The 15000-nt window shown below is 41.6% G+C and overlaps 2 protein-coding genes across 4 annotated transcripts in view; both read left to right on the top strand.

Annotated features, from left to right (window-relative positions):
- Window positions 1-9400, top strand: part of LOC127005445 (organic solute transporter subunit alpha-like) — an 11357-nt gene extending 1957 nt beyond the window's left edge. For 2 of the 3 annotated variants that reach the window (XM_050874329.1, XM_050874327.1), the window contains exons 2-10: window positions 1-31; window positions 834-985; window positions 1496-1569; window positions 2043-2201; window positions 2946-3057; window positions 3611-3736; window positions 5734-5863; window positions 6634-6748; window positions 7517-9400. The exon at window positions 1-31 is cut by the window's left edge and continues 40 nt beyond it. In XM_050874329.1, coding sequence (XP_050730286.1) covers window positions 1-31; window positions 834-985; window positions 1496-1569; window positions 2043-2201; window positions 2946-3057; window positions 3611-3736; window positions 5734-5863; window positions 6634-6748; window positions 7517-8204 — 1587 coding nt within the window. In that variant the 3' untranslated portion in view covers window positions 8205-9400. The remainder of the gene's footprint in view (window positions 32-833; window positions 986-1495; window positions 1570-2042; window positions 2202-2945; window positions 3058-3610; window positions 3737-5733; window positions 5864-6633; window positions 6749-7516) is intronic. The other variant, XM_050874330.1, reaches the window with a different exon arrangement.
- A 2968-nt stretch (window positions 9401-12368) lies between these two features.
- The window catches only part of LOC127005739 (uncharacterized), a 36027-nt gene continuing 33395 nt past the window's right edge, over window positions 12369-15000 (top strand). The window contains exon 1 of the mRNA XM_050874851.1: window positions 12369-12572. The gene's annotated coding sequence lies outside the window, so the exon portion shown is untranslated. The remainder of the gene's footprint in view (window positions 12573-15000) is intronic.

Raw genomic sequence — 15000 nt, 5'->3', positions numbered from 1 at the left:
TTCATTCCCGACTCGGACCAGTACAGGGAAGGTGAGTAATTGGAGTCATCTGGTTCTAATTGGTCCTACTAATTAGTTTCGTGTTGTTCCGTCGCTTCGTTTCCTCATATTCCTGTTCTCTACAAGTATTTAATTGTCTCCCTTTCTTTTTTTGGTTCATATTATCTTCACTTTCTTCCTTCACTTCCCTCGTATTTTACTTTTTTTCCTCCGTTTTATTTGGTTACTTCTTTGTTTATCTTTTTTTTCCCCCTTTCCTCTTTTCTTGTAACCTGCCTCTTCTCTCTTTATCATCCTTCTCTTTTCCACGTTTCTTAATCGTTTTACCTTTCACTTTCACACTTACCTAGAATTCTCTTTTCCTCCGGGTCTAATTTATTTTAACTTTTCTCGCCTTCCATTACTAACAACCACTTTTTATCTCCTTTCCTTATCTCTCCAAACCTTTACCAACTAACTCTTTACTAACTCTTTGCTAATCAACTCTTTTTCTCCTCTCCTTCAATCTTGGGTTACTTCGGCTCGTATCTGTCTCTTTATTCTCCTCATCAATTTCTTTATTTCCTCTTTTCCTGTCTTTTAATCTTGATATTCTTCCCTATACTACAAACCCCCTCTTTTTCCTCCTTGTCTTGTCTCTTTTAATAACTTTTCTTTGCTCACATTACTTACCAAGACTTTCCTTCACCTCGCCAGTCTGTATCTTCACATCTTCAACCTCTTTTCCTCCCTTTTTTGCTAACCTTCCTCTTTCTTCTCTACTAACCCCCTCATTACCTGTCGATCCTGCCATTACCTTTCTTTCCCTCTTTACTAATGCCCTTCTTTTCCAGCCCTGGGTTCCTTCAGCTCGGCCATCCTCATCATCGGGGGTCTGGTCACACTGGGCCTCTTCATCCTATGCTTCGAGCAGCTCGTGTACACCAACCAGACGGCGCACTCAGGCTGCAAGCGGCACATCTACTGGGTGGCGTCTGTGTTCCCGGTGAGCTGAGGTGACTTGGGACAGGGAGGGAGGGTGGGGACGAACAGGAGGAAGGAGAGGAGAATGGGAAATACAGTATGGGTTGGAGAGGGAGAGTGGGGAAAGCAAGTTGGAGATAGAATGGGAGAATGAGAGAACATGTTGGAGGGAAGGAGAATGGGAGAATGGGAAAACATGTTAGAAGGAGAGTGGGAGGACGAGGGTGAAGGGAGAATTGGAAAAGCAAGATGGAAAATGGGAAAGGCAGGAGGAAAAGGGAATGGGAAGAGTAGGATTTGACGAGGGAGAATGGGACAGAAGGTTGGAGGAAGAGTGGGAAGAGGAGGATGGAGGGAGAGTGGGAAGACGAGGATAGGGGGAGAGTGGGATGATCAGGATGAAAGGAGGGTGGAAGGAGCAATTAGGAGGGGAGAATGGGAAAGGCACGTTGGTAGTTGTTCTTCCTTGTCTCTTCTTCTTCTCCTTCTTTTTTTCTTATTATTATTACTATTATTATCATTATTGTTGCAGATGATGACGCTGATGAGTCTGGTCGCATTGCTCATCCCGCGGTCACACAACGTTTGCCTCTCCGTCAAGATGGTGTAAGACAAATCTAACTTTTTTTTTCCTGTTGGTTCCCTCAGCTTCTTCATTATTTAAACATTTCCTTCCATATCTTTCCTTACCCTCCTCTTCCCCGCTGTTTGTTGTTTAAAGATTTTGACCCTTTTGTTTTCTTTCCATTTTCAAGACTTTCTCTTCTGCTCTTTTTCTGTATCTTTCCTCTCCTTTTCTTTTCCTTTATCTCCACTTCACTCTTAACATTATATTGTAAGTCGGCTTCCTTCTTCTGCATGTGTCATAAAGAAGGTATCAAAGTCAAGCTAGAAGAGAGTTAGCATGGCACATCCATCATGAAAAAGGTATTGAAATAAATAGATAAACAATGCCTTTTAAATAATCTTGTTACCCATAAAATACTGATCCTAAGCCATTTTCTAAGAGTGAAAGAAAACAATAAATTTTAAGGTAAACAAAACTATATTCCTCTCATCCCTTGATCTTCCCTATACAGCTACATGTCTATCGGGATCAGCCACTTCACGGACCTGACGATAGTGATGTTCGGGGGCGAGGAGCGGATGCTGGAGGTGGGGCGCGAGGACACCTTCAGCCTGAACCTGAGCCCGGTGTGCTGCTGCTGCAAGTGCCTGCCCTTCCCGCCCGTCACCAAGTGGGTTTCGGATTGCTATTACTATTACTACTACTATTACTATTCTTCTTCTTGTTCTTGTTCTTCTTTTCTACTTCTTCTACTATTACTACCACATCTTTCTTTTTGATATTTTACTTCTACTTCTTTCTTCAACTATTACTACTACTACTACTACTACTACTACTACTACTACTACTACTACGACTACTTTTTCTTCTTCATTTTATTCTTATTGTTACTGAGGTCCATGAAATTATACAAAGACACGAAACTATGCACAAAAAATAATTAAGGGGCACAGATAAAGTGATAGGCAGGTTGGCAGACAGGTGGACAAGTGAACCTAATTAACTACATGTATTTCAAGCACTACTAATTTACCTGGCCTGTACCTGTTCTCCGTGCCTTCCCTTATCAGATAATCATTAGTTACCTGGAAGAGGAGATAAGATAAGGGGCTGCATTCTTTAATCATCGTTCAGGTGTTGCCTCTCACTAATTAAGGACAGGTAAAGGTGGAAATAATGATGAAGGATGTTAGAAATTACGTTTTTAGTATTGATTTTGTTATTACTACTACTACTACTACTATTACTAGTACTACTACTACTACTACTACTGCTATTTCTTGTTCTTGTTCCTCTTCTACTACTACTACTACTAATAATAATAATAATAATAATAATAATGATAATGATAATAATAATAATAATAATAATAATAATAATAATAATAATAATAATAATAATAATAATAATACAGGTACTCGCTGCGGCTCGTCGTGCTCCTGACAGACCAGCTGCCCTTCATTCAGGCCATTTACTACGTGGTGGTCATGATTCTTATTTCGGCCGATAACATAACGCTGGGAGACGTGAGTGGAGAGAGAGAGAGAGAGAGAGAGAGAGAGAGAGAGAGTGGGGGGAATAGTGTTGCTTATGTCTCCGTTTTCTTTGTAGTAATGGGAAGTGTCTGAGGTTGGTTGAGTATACCCTAATATTTCATTCAATAAAAAATACTTTGGAGATAAGTTATGGGGATTAATTTTGATTTTTGTTTTGTTTTAAAGCAATTAACTGATGAAGGCAATTTTGGGCGTTTTCTGTACTTTGTTTTCCCTTGATTTGCTTTTCTTCATGTAAAAAAAAATCACCTTCTTTAGTTAGAGGGTTTAATAAGGGCCAATGTGAAGGAGATGAGCACCGAGGCCAGGCGCAGCTATAGTGTATGCTTTCATTCTGCCCTTGAGCTTCCTTCTGTACTTTGAAAGAAATCAAATCAAATCATACCCTCTTCAGGAAAAAGGCTTAATTATGGGTCAATGTATAGGAGATGAGCACCGGGGCTACGCGTATCTATAGTGTAACGTATGGCCTTAACTTTGCCTTCACCCTCCACCTCCTCCTCTGACGCCCTTCCACGCGCAGGTCAACCCCGCCGGCGCGTTCCTGTGGCTGAACCTCGTCAAGTTCGCCTCGGTCATGTCCGGCGTCTACGGTTTCATGATCCTGTCCAACTTCTCCCGCCGCTACCTCCATGGCTTCCAGTACAGGGTGAGGACTTAGAGACGAGGAGCTGTTGGGTTCTCTTCCTCTCTCATGATCTTGTTCTTCTATCTGTTCGTGAACTTGTCCAACTTAACCCGACGCTACCTCCATGGCTTCCCGGGGTGAGGACTTAGAGACAAGGGGCTATTGGGTTCTCCTTCTCTTATGCGTTCTCTTCCTCTCTCTCATGATCTTGTTCTTCTCTCTGTTCGTGATCTTGTCCAACTTAACCCGACGCTACCTCCATGGCTTCCCGGGGTGAGGACTTAGAGACAAGGGGCTATTGGGTTCTCCTTCTCTTATGCGTTCTCTTCCTCTCTCTCATGATCTTGTTCTTCTCTCTGTTCGTGATCTTGTCCAACTTAACCCGACGCTACCTCCATGGCTTCCCGGGGTGAGGACTTAGAGACAAGGGGCTATTGGGTTCTCCTTCTCTTATGCGTTCTCTTCCTCTCTCTCATGATCTTGTTCTTCTCTCTGTTCGTGAACTTGTCCAACTTAACCCGACGCTACCTCCATGGCTTCCAGTACAGGGTGAGGAGGACTAAGAGACGAGGAGCTGTTGGGTTCTCTTCCTCTCTCATGATCTTGTTCTTCTATCTGTTCGTGAACTTGTCCAACTTAACCCGACGCTACCTCCATAGCTTCCAGTACAGGGTGAGGAGGACTTAGAGACGAGGAGCTGTTGGGTTCTCCTTCTCTTTAGTGTTCTCTTCCTCTCTCTCGTGATCCTGTTCTTCTCTGTTCATGATCTTGTCCAACTTAACCCGACGCTACCTCCATGGCTTCCAGTACAGGGTGAGGAGGACTTAGAGACGAGGAGCTGTTGGGTTTTCCTTCTCTTAAGCGTTCTCTTCCTCTCTCTCATGATCTTGTTCTTCTCTCTGTTCGTGATCTTGTCCAACTTAGCCCGACGCTACCTCCATGGCTTCCAGTGCAGGGTGAGGACTTAGAGACAAGGAGCTGTTGGGTTCTCCTTCTCATATGCGTTCTCTTCCTCTCTCTCATGATCTTGTTCTTCTCTCTGTTCGTGATCTTGTCCAACTTAACCCGCCGCTACCTCCATGACTTCCAGTACAGGGTGAGGAGGACTTAGAGACGAGGAGCTGTTGGGGTCTCCTTCTCTTTAGTGTTCTCTTCCTCTCTCTCATGATCTTGTTCTTCTATCTGTTCACGATCTTGTCCAACTTAACCCGCCGCTACCTCCATGGCTTCCCGGGGTGAGGACTTAGAGACAAGGGGCTATTGGGTTATCCTTCTCTTTTGGTTCTCTTCCTCTCTCTCATGATCTTGTTCTTCTCTCTGTTCGTGATCTTGTCCAACTTAACCCGCCGCTACCTCCATGGCTTCCCGGGGTGAGGAGGGCAGAGACCCAAGGGGATAGTTGATTCTCCTTCCTAACCTTTTTCTCTATTCATGCTCCCGTCTTTATATCTGTTCATGATCCTGTCCTTATCTCCTTTTATGATCCTGTCCATCTTCTTCCTTTGATAACTTTATGACTTCCTGTACGGGGTGAGGAGAGTAGAGACACAGGGGGATATTTGGTGCAAGATTAACACACTTTTCTTCAATACATGAGTCGAGGTGCCCTACTGTGAAGACACTTGGTTCGCCTTTACTTCTGAGCGTCCCGAGTCATGTGTTTTAAATATGTTAGACAATTTAAACACAAACGGCAGTTCAGGAAACGTATCTTGCCTTTATTGAAATCTACATACTTTACTTTCAATTACTTTTGGGGGGTTTATTTCCGTCGTAACTTATTCAGAGGGCTGTTTTGTTGTTTTGTTAGTGTTTTATTTAGTTGTTATTATTGTTTTGGTTCCCTTACTCCTCCCCCTCCTTCACACTAATCACTTTCACCAATATTAGTTTTATTTTGTTTTGACATGTGGCCAACTCCATTATATATACATTGAGTTAGTTTTTATTTTTGTACGGATTCTCTTCCTCCTCCTCCTCTGCCGCCACCTCTTCATCCTCCTCCTTCCCCCCTGTAGAAGAAGGCCCTGTCCATCCACGTCCTGGTCCTCGTCACCAACCTGCAGCTCCTCGTCTTCAACATCATGGGGAACTACAACGCCTTCCCCTGCATCCCCCCCTACGTGTCCAGCACCGTGTACAAGCAGAGTGAGTAGGGGGTAGGGGGAAGGGTGGCAGGGGGGAGGGGGGGAGAGGGGTGCTAGACAGATAGTGTTGAGAGAAATGATGAAGAGAAAATCGGAAAATAGAGGAAAATTAATTAAACTAGAGCTGAAAAGGAAAATTCTGTTAAGGACATCAGAATAATTGACAACACACACACACACACACACACACACACACACACACACACACGCTGGTAGTCGTAAGCGTGCATGTAATGAATCCGAAACTTGTGTCTTAATTGTACTTTTTTTTATCTTCTTGTTTTCTTCTTTTACATCGTCATTATCATCTCTCGTCCTTGTGTTTTCTTTCTTCGTGTTCTTATACTTGATCTTCTTTTCTTCTTGTTCTTCTCGTTTGTATGTGTGTGTATCTCTTCACTCTAACGAAAACAAAAGAGGAATAAACGAATATCCGAGTTTCGAACCATTTCAACATAACTCTTTTTCTTTTATTTCCTTCCTCCCATCACCCCTCCCTCTCTCTACTCTCCCTCTCTCTCCCTCCCCTTCTGTAACCATTTCAACATAACCCCTTTTTTTTTCTATTTTCTTCCTCCTATCGCCACATTTTCTCCTTCTCTCTATTCTACCTCTCTCTCTCCTTCCCCTTCTGTAACCATTTCAACATAACTCCTTTTTTTTCTATTTTCTTCCTCCCATTGCCACATTTTCTCCTTCTCTCTATTCTACCTCTCTCTCTCCCTCCCCTTCTCTCTCTCTCTCTCACCCCCACTCTCCCTCTCTCCCCAGCCGTGGACAACTCCCTCTACATTTTGGAGATGATGATCCTGGGGCCCTACACCTACTGGCAGTACCACGACCTGAAGTTTGCCTCCCCCATCACCCACCAGCACATCCCTGACAGGTGAGGTTGTTGTTGTTGTTGTTGTTGTTGTTGGTGGTGGTGGTGGTGGTGGTGGCGGTAGTGATAGAATTCCTGTTTTTGTCTGTTTTCTTCTTCTCCTTTTAGTTCCTCCTGTTCCTTATTTTCTTTATTGTCTTATTGCTGCTGTTCTTTTTAACTTGTTATTCCTGTTCTTCTTGTTCTTATTGGTCCTCTTCTTGTTGTTGTTATTATTATTGTTTTTGATCTCATTTTCCCTATTCTTGTCTTTTATTCCTGTCCTTGTTAATTCTGCTCTTTTCTCTTCTCGGTTTCATTATTATTCATAGTGTTGTTCTTCCTGTCTTCATTCTTCTTGTTCTTGGTCTTGGTCTTCTTGTTCATTCATGTATAATTCTCCTTTTTATTATATTTTTTTTAAGATTTATCGCCTAGTATCACTAGGGGAACGGGCCCTTGTCCGAAGACGGCCCGTTAAGAGGGGAAAGATTGCTCCCTCCCTGCACGAGGGAGCACGGGCCTTTGCCAAAGGCCGACAGACCGAATCTATCGGCGATCGAAATCTAGCCGACCAAGTCGGTCTGTCGACGAGGACTGGCGTGTCTCTGTTATCATTGTTATTACTATTGTCGTTATTATTGAGTTACTATGTTTATTTTTTCTTCTATATTTCCGTTTATCCTCACACCCTTCACTGCATGTTCTTTTCCTTTCAGCTTTGTATACTCTATTTTCACATCTTTTCTCCATCATTTTCCTCAAGCACCTTTTTCTTCCCTCCGCCACCAGCCGCAGCAGCAGCATCACGCACAGCAGCATCGTCAGCGGCTCCAGCAACGAGGACTCGGAACACACCATCACCACCACAGCCACGAGCTCTGCAAAGACGGACTTCAGCAGTGGCGGCAGCGGGGACTCGCGGCGCACACACAGCACTAACGACAGCACACGCAGCAGAGGGGGCAGCAGAAGCACCACCAACGGCATGGACGAGAAGGAAAACGGAGCCGTGCATGACTGTGAGAAGGGGGACTGTGTCATAACCACACAAGTCTCTAGCATAATGGGTACTGCGTCTGCTGGTAACAAGAGGAAAAAGGAGAGTAGGAGTAGGAGTCATAGCAGGGATGGCAGTGGTAGCAGGGTCGGTAGCAGTGGGAAAAAGAAGAGCGAGAGTGCCAGAAAGAAACCAAAGAGTGCCACAACTCAATCAAAACCAAAAGGGAAGAAAACGACCACACTCTACGACTTAAACGAGACATCAGAAACCACAAACACCCAAGAAAAGACCACCAAGAGTATCCCTGTTTCTACAAGTACCTTCACCACCCAAGACAAAGGCATTAATAGCATTTATATTAGCCCTACTAGCAAGACCTTCACTAGCGTTTCCCTCTGCCCGGGGATGCTAAACAGAGCGATGAGCTTATCCCAACCTAACATGAAGGCGAGGAGCGAGTATGAGAGGCTTTATTAGTTGTAGGAGAGGGGAGAGAGACGGGCAGGTGAGGGAAAGTGGAAGGTAAATTGGGGGGGGAGAGATGGGTAAGGAAAGGTGGGAGATAAGTAGAAGTGGAACATGAAGGCAAGAAGCAGGTATGAGAGACTGTATTAGATATGGGACAGGTGAGAGAGACGGGCAGGTGAAGGAAAGTGGAAGACAGGTATGAAAAGGAAAAGATAAATTGGAAGGTAAAAGATGGAGGTAAAAATAATAGTGAAATAGGTTTAATGTATTTTTTGTGCGGGAAAAGAAGGTAAGGAAAGGCAAAACAGCTCTAGGATAAGATGAGGGTAAGGAAAGTGAGGCAGAAACAGATGAAATGAGATTAAGGTAATTTTCAAAGGTAAATCCAGGTGAGAAAAGGTGAATTAATGGTTTTAGGTAAATGTCTTGGTTAGGTAAGAAAGGTGAAGTAAGAGTAGGAAGTAATTTTAAGAGGTTGTTAAGGTTAGAAATGATAATTATGAAGGTTATAAGGTAAATTTTGGGGTAAACTTAGGAGAGAAAAATTGTATAAAAGATTAAGGTAATTTTGGGGTAAGTTTAGGTAAGAAAAGGTGATAATTATAAAGGGGTAAGGTAATTAAGGGAGGAGAGGCAAGCAAGGATGAAATAAGACCTTTAGATAATTAATAAAAGAAAATATCAGGTAAATAAAGATGAAATGATGGTTTAAAGTAAGATTTGAAGGTAGATTTAGGTAAGGGAAGAAAAAACAACGGTTTAAGGTAAATATTTAAGGGAGAATGTAGGTAAGAAAATAAAAAGAAACGGGTGAAGGTAAATTTTGAAGGGGCAAGTTAGGTGAGGAAAAGGGAGACAGGAAAAGGGAAAGGATAGGAAAGGTAAGGTAAGGAAAGGTAAAGAAAAATATGGGTAAGAAAAAAAAAAAGGAAAATACAGAAAGCCAATCAGAATAAGTAACAAGGTTTTTCATGTGAGAGAAAATATAATGAAAAGAAGAAAAACAAAAGAAAAGAAAAGGAAGAGAGAGAGGATGTGAGGAATTTACTGGCATTAGAGAGAGAGAGAGAGAGAGAGAGAGAGAGAGTCAATCAAGTACCCAATCAAGTTATATTATACTAAAGTGTTTGATATGTCGTTTATTTGTGTGTTTGTTTATTTGTTGTTGTTGTTGTTGTTGTTGAGGAATAAACAAGGTCATAACACGTCTTTGTTTTGATACGTATTTGTAATTAGTATATAAAGGTGATGTTCTCTCTCTCTCTCTCTCTCTCTCTCGTGTGTCTATAAATTTCAGGCGCTGTTAGTTCATATCTTATTAAACACCTGCATATATCTCCTCCTCCTCCTCCTCCTCCTCCTCCTCCTCCTCCTCTTGCAGCTCATCCTCATCCTCCTCTTCTTCTTTTTCGTTTCTTTCATATTTCTTGTTTTTGTTCTCGTTCCTCTTGTTCTTGTTCTTGTTCCTGTTTCTCTTCTTTTTCTTCTTCTTCTTCTTCTTTGCCGTCATCGTCGTTGTCTTCTTTTTATTTCTGCTTTTCTTCTTTTTACTTTTTTCACCTACTCATATTTCTAACTCCTCTTTTTCTTTTTCTTGCTTAATCTTACCTAATACTCCTTGATCCTACTCCTCTCCTCTAATTCTTCCTCCTCCTCCACTCCTTCTTCGCCTTCACCTTCTACTACTACTACTACTACTACTACTATTATCACTACTACTATTACTACTACTACCATCACTATTTATTATATTTTTCCTTTGTCTTCTTAACCACTTAGCTAATCATCCTTCATCTTCACCCCTCCTCCTCCTCCTCCTCCTCCTCCTATTCCTCCTTCTCCTCCCCCTCCTCCTCCTCCTCTTTGGACTTGGTATTCTGATGGAAATGTCATTAAACGAACTTTACCTGAACTTGATTTGGTTGATACAGGTAAGGAGAGAGAGAGAGAGAGAGAGAGAGAGAGAGAGAGAGAGAGAGACAGACTGACATTTAGATAGCTTGTGAAATATGAAAGACAGTCTCTCTCTCTCTCTCTTTTTTGCATGAGACGAAACGGCGAAACTAGACGAAGCGAAGCTGGCCAAGGGCGCGAAGATGCCTCGTGAAACATTAAACGGTTCCACGAAGGTTCATTTCATTAATTCACGGAGATTCACCGAAGAAAAACAGACGTGAAAGAAATGAAGGAAGGAATAAATAGGTGAAGGAATGAAGGGATGAATAGGTGAGTGCATGGCCTGAATGAGTGATGGCGAGTCAGTCAGTCCGGGAATGATGAAAGAACGAGGAAATGAGAAATAAGATGAATGCTAAATGTGAAGTAGATATGTGTTGAAATTTATATAAGGAAATAGAGAAGGTAATAGAATATGGTGATAGGAAACCAGTAATTGATTAAAGAACTGAATACATGAGGAAGAGAATAGAGGAAAAAAATGGAATAAAATGGAATAAAATGAATGATGAATGTGAAGTAGATATGTGTTAAAATTTATATAAAGTAATAGAAAATGATGATAGGAAACATGTAATTGATTAAATAATTGAATACATGAGGAACAGAATAGAGGAAAATATAGATGAGAGAGCGAGGAAAAATGAGAAATAAAATGAACAATGAATGAGTTTAGTAGGTATGTTAGAATTTAGATATGGAAATAGTAGAGGGATAAAAAAGTGATAGGAAACGTTTGATTGAGTAAAGAATAGAAAATGATAGGAACAGAATGGAGATAAATGTAGATGTAGATGAGGAGGAAGAGGAGGAGGAGGAGGAGGTATGACACAAGAAGAGGAGAGAGAGAGAGAGAGAGAGAGAGAGAGAGAGAGAGAGAGACGTGGGCATGAGTAATATGACGATTGAGGAATACGATATGAGAGGAAGATATGTGTTTAGAATTGCATAAAGAAACAGGAGAGATGCAAGAAAATACTGAATATGTGGAAGCGAGTAAAGAATGATAAAAATAAACAGAACAGTATAAAAATATATAAGAAAAACGTTGAAATAAGAAATAAGATGAATGAAGAATATGTGTTGTGATGAATGTATATATATAGAGAAACAGAAGAGGCAGTACAATAATGATAGAATACGTGTGATTGAATAGAAAATAATAGACAGAATAGAGAAACCACGAAAAATAGGAGGATCAAGACAAGTGCTAAGTTTTTTTACGGAACAGAAAATTGAATAGAAAATGGAGGGAATAGAAAATACTGAAGAAATAATAGAAAAAAAACGTGAAAGAGAGGTATTTTGGCTCGATACGAATTAGTATTTATATAAAGAAGAAATTATAAAACAGATATTATTGAAAATGTGTAAGTGAATGATTTATTTAAGGAATCAATAAAGGAGTTGACTGATGGACATTCATGAATAACCACGAGGAAATGAATAAATAAAGAGACAAAGATCACGGCAGCCAGTCAAGGAAATTACAATGAAAACTATAAATAAAATAAATACGTAAAATTAATAAGAAAAATATATAGATTCAAACGTGAAGGGAGATAAAAAGAGATGAAAAGAAAACAAAAGAATAACACTGATAGACATGAAGAGAAAGAGAGGAAAAAATGATAACAGTTGTCCTGAAATGCAGAATATTAAAAAGATAATGAAAAAAATTACTAAAAAAAATGAAATATTGCGTACTCATAATAACAATAACAGTAATAATAATAATAATAATAATAATAATAATAATAATAATAATAATAATAATAATAATAATAATAATAATAATAATAATAATAATAATAATAATAATAATAATAATAATAACAAGGGTAATTATGACAGAATATAATTGGGCGTGAGGAATGAGAGGCTGCGTCGTGTTAGAGAGAGAGCTGATTATCTAATACAGTGTTACAAGGAGGAGGAGGAGGAGGAGGAGGAGGAGGAGGAGGAGGAGGAGGAGGAGGAGGAGGTATGACACAAGAGAGAGAGGCGTAGTAGGAGAGGAGGGAGGAGGAGGAGGAGGAGGAGGAGGATTGGAAACGGAGGAATGGGGCTGGAGGAGGAGGAGGGAGGGAGGGGGGGATGGGAAGGCGAGGAGAAAGAGGGGAAGGGTACCTCTCTCTCTCTCTCTCTCTCTCTCTCTCTCTCTCTCTCTCTCTCTCTCTCTCTCTCTCTCTCTCTCTCTCTCTCTCTCTCAGTAGCGCCCTGTCTCCCCTCGTGGACGGTTCTCGCTCCCCTCGTCTCTTCATTCCCCTCATTCTCCCTCTGTGCTGCGCCCCCCCCCCCCTCACCCCCCCACCTCACCAACCCCCTCACCTCCCCTCATCACCGCCAAGATAACACCAGTCAACGCCCGAGGTGGTGGTGGTGGTGGTGTTGGGTGTTGGTGATGACTTGAAAACGAAGGTGAGTGTGTGTGTGTGATTGTGTGTGTATGTGTGTGTGTGTGTGTGTGTGTGTGTGTTTGTGTTTGTGTCATCACCGCTTTGTTTGTTTTTGTCTCTGTTAGTGGTGGTGGTGGTGGCGGTGGTGTTTGTGTCATCACCATTACCATCATCACCATCTTCATCACCACTGCTCTTGTTGTGATGGTTCGAAACACGCCCCTTCTCTCACTACCCTCACCACCACCATCATCACAATCACTATCATCACCACCACCATCAGCATCACTTCAATAATACAATAGATGCTGAAATGGTGATGCTAGCTCTATGTGGGAGATAACTACTACTACTACTACTACTACTACTACTACTACTACTACTACTACTACTACTACTACTACTACTACTACTACTACTACTACTACCACTACTACTACTACAACTACTACTACTACTACTACTATTACCACTACTACTACTACTACTACTACCACTACTACTACCACTAATACAACTACTACTACTACTACTACTACTACTACTACTACTATACTGTTTTTGTTACTCCTTGTCTTCTCTCTCTCAAGTGCTACTCAGGTAAGAGTTCTCTCTCTCTCTCTCTCTCTCTCTCTCTCTCTCTCTCTCTCTCTCTCTCTCTCTCTCTCTCTCTCTCTCTCTCTCTCTCTCTCTCTCTCGACCGTGACACAAGCACACGAAGGCAAATGTCACGCAATCCAGAGAAGGTGATTTTAAGGTCGATTATGCAATGCTACCTCAGTGACTTTGGTTTATATTACCTCCCCTCCTACTTATGAACGTTTTATTGCTGCTGCTACTACTACTACTACTACTACTACTACTACTGCTGCTACTACTTTTTTCTACTTCTTCCTTTCTTCCTTCCTTTGTTTCTTTAATTCATCTTTTTTTGCTTCATTTTATCTTCATTTCATTTCCTATTTTGTTTTTGATCTTGTGTTCTTCCTCTTCTTCTTCTTCTTCTTCTTCTTCTTCTTCTTCTTCTTCTTCTCATCATTAGCGTTCATCCTCTCCACTCTTCCTCCTTCCTTCCTCACTTCCTTCCTCGCTTTCTTCTTTCTTCTCCTTTGGAAGTGCTTCTCTCTCTCTCTCTCTCTCTCTCTCTCTCTCTCTCTCTCTCTCTCTCTCTCTCTCTCTCTCTCTCTCTCTCTCTCTCTCTCTCTCTCTCTCTCGTGTCCACTTCATTTCATCTTTATTTGACATCTCTCTCTCTCTCTCTCTCTCTCTCTCTCTCTCTCTCTCTCTCTCTCTCTCTCTCTCTCTCTCTCTCTCTCTCTCTCTCTCTCTCTCTCTCTCTCTCTCTCTCTCCCTTCTTTATCAGTCTCCCCTCTTCCCTTATCTCGTTCCACTCCTTTTTATCTCCTCTCCCCTTTCTCTCCCTTTCTCTCCTTTCTCTCTCTCTCTCATTATCTTCCTTATCCTTCCTTCTCCCCTTCTTCCCTCTTCCATTCTTCCTTATTCTCTCATTAACTTTTATCGTCACTTCCATTTTCTCCTTTTCGCTTTTCCTCCCTCATTTTCCTTTTAACTTTTCATATTTTCTTTTTCATCTCTTTCTTTCTTTCTCATTTCTTTTTCTTCCTCATTCTCCTTCTTTGCGTCTCTCTCTCCTGTCTTTTCCTTCCCTTTATTTCTCTCTCTGTCCTTTTATTCCCATTTTCTTTCTCATTCTTTCTTCTTTTCTTTCTTTCGTTCCTTTCTTTTCTTCCTCTCTCTTCCTTTGCTTCTCTCATTCCTATCTTTACTTTCACTTTCTCTTTTTCTTTTCCTTCCTTTTTTTGTCTTCTTCCTTTGTTTCTCCTCCTCCTTTTTCTCCTTTTTTCCTTCCCATCAATTTCAGCTTTTATCATTTTATTTTTCTTCTTTTTTCTTTTTTCTTCTTTATTATTATTATTTTTTAAAGTCGGTGGGCCTAAGTAGAGTAAATCTTGGTATTATCTCTCTCTCTCTCTCTCTCTCTCTCTCTCTCTCTCTCTCTCTCTCTCTCTCTCATCCTACATGCTTTTTTTTCACTCAATCTGGTCTAATGCACCACTGCCACCACCATCACCACCACCACCACCACCACCACAACCATCACCACCACCATCACCACCACCACCACCACTATCACCACCACCACCACCATCACCACCGCCACCACCATCACCACCGCCACCACCATCACCACCACTATCACCACCACCATCACCAACACCACCACCACCGCCACCACCATCACCACCACCACCACCATCACCACCACCACCACCACCACCATCACCACCACCACTACCATAATCAATGTCCACACTGTACTTTTTTGTGTGAATAACGGTGGTGCTGCTGGTGGTGATGACATTGGTGATAGTGGTGGTGATAGTGGTGGTGGTGGTGTGGATTTCCGTTCAATAAGTAGCTATTGGTCT

Source organism: Eriocheir sinensis, chromosome 30 (genome assembly GCF_024679095.1).
Source record: "Eriocheir sinensis breed Jianghai 21 chromosome 30, ASM2467909v1, whole genome shotgun sequence".
Taxonomy (NCBI): domain Eukaryota; kingdom Metazoa; phylum Arthropoda; class Malacostraca; order Decapoda; family Varunidae; genus Eriocheir; species Eriocheir sinensis.
Note: the sequence above shows the minus strand (reverse complement) of the source record. Positions and strands in the feature narration are given on the sequence as shown.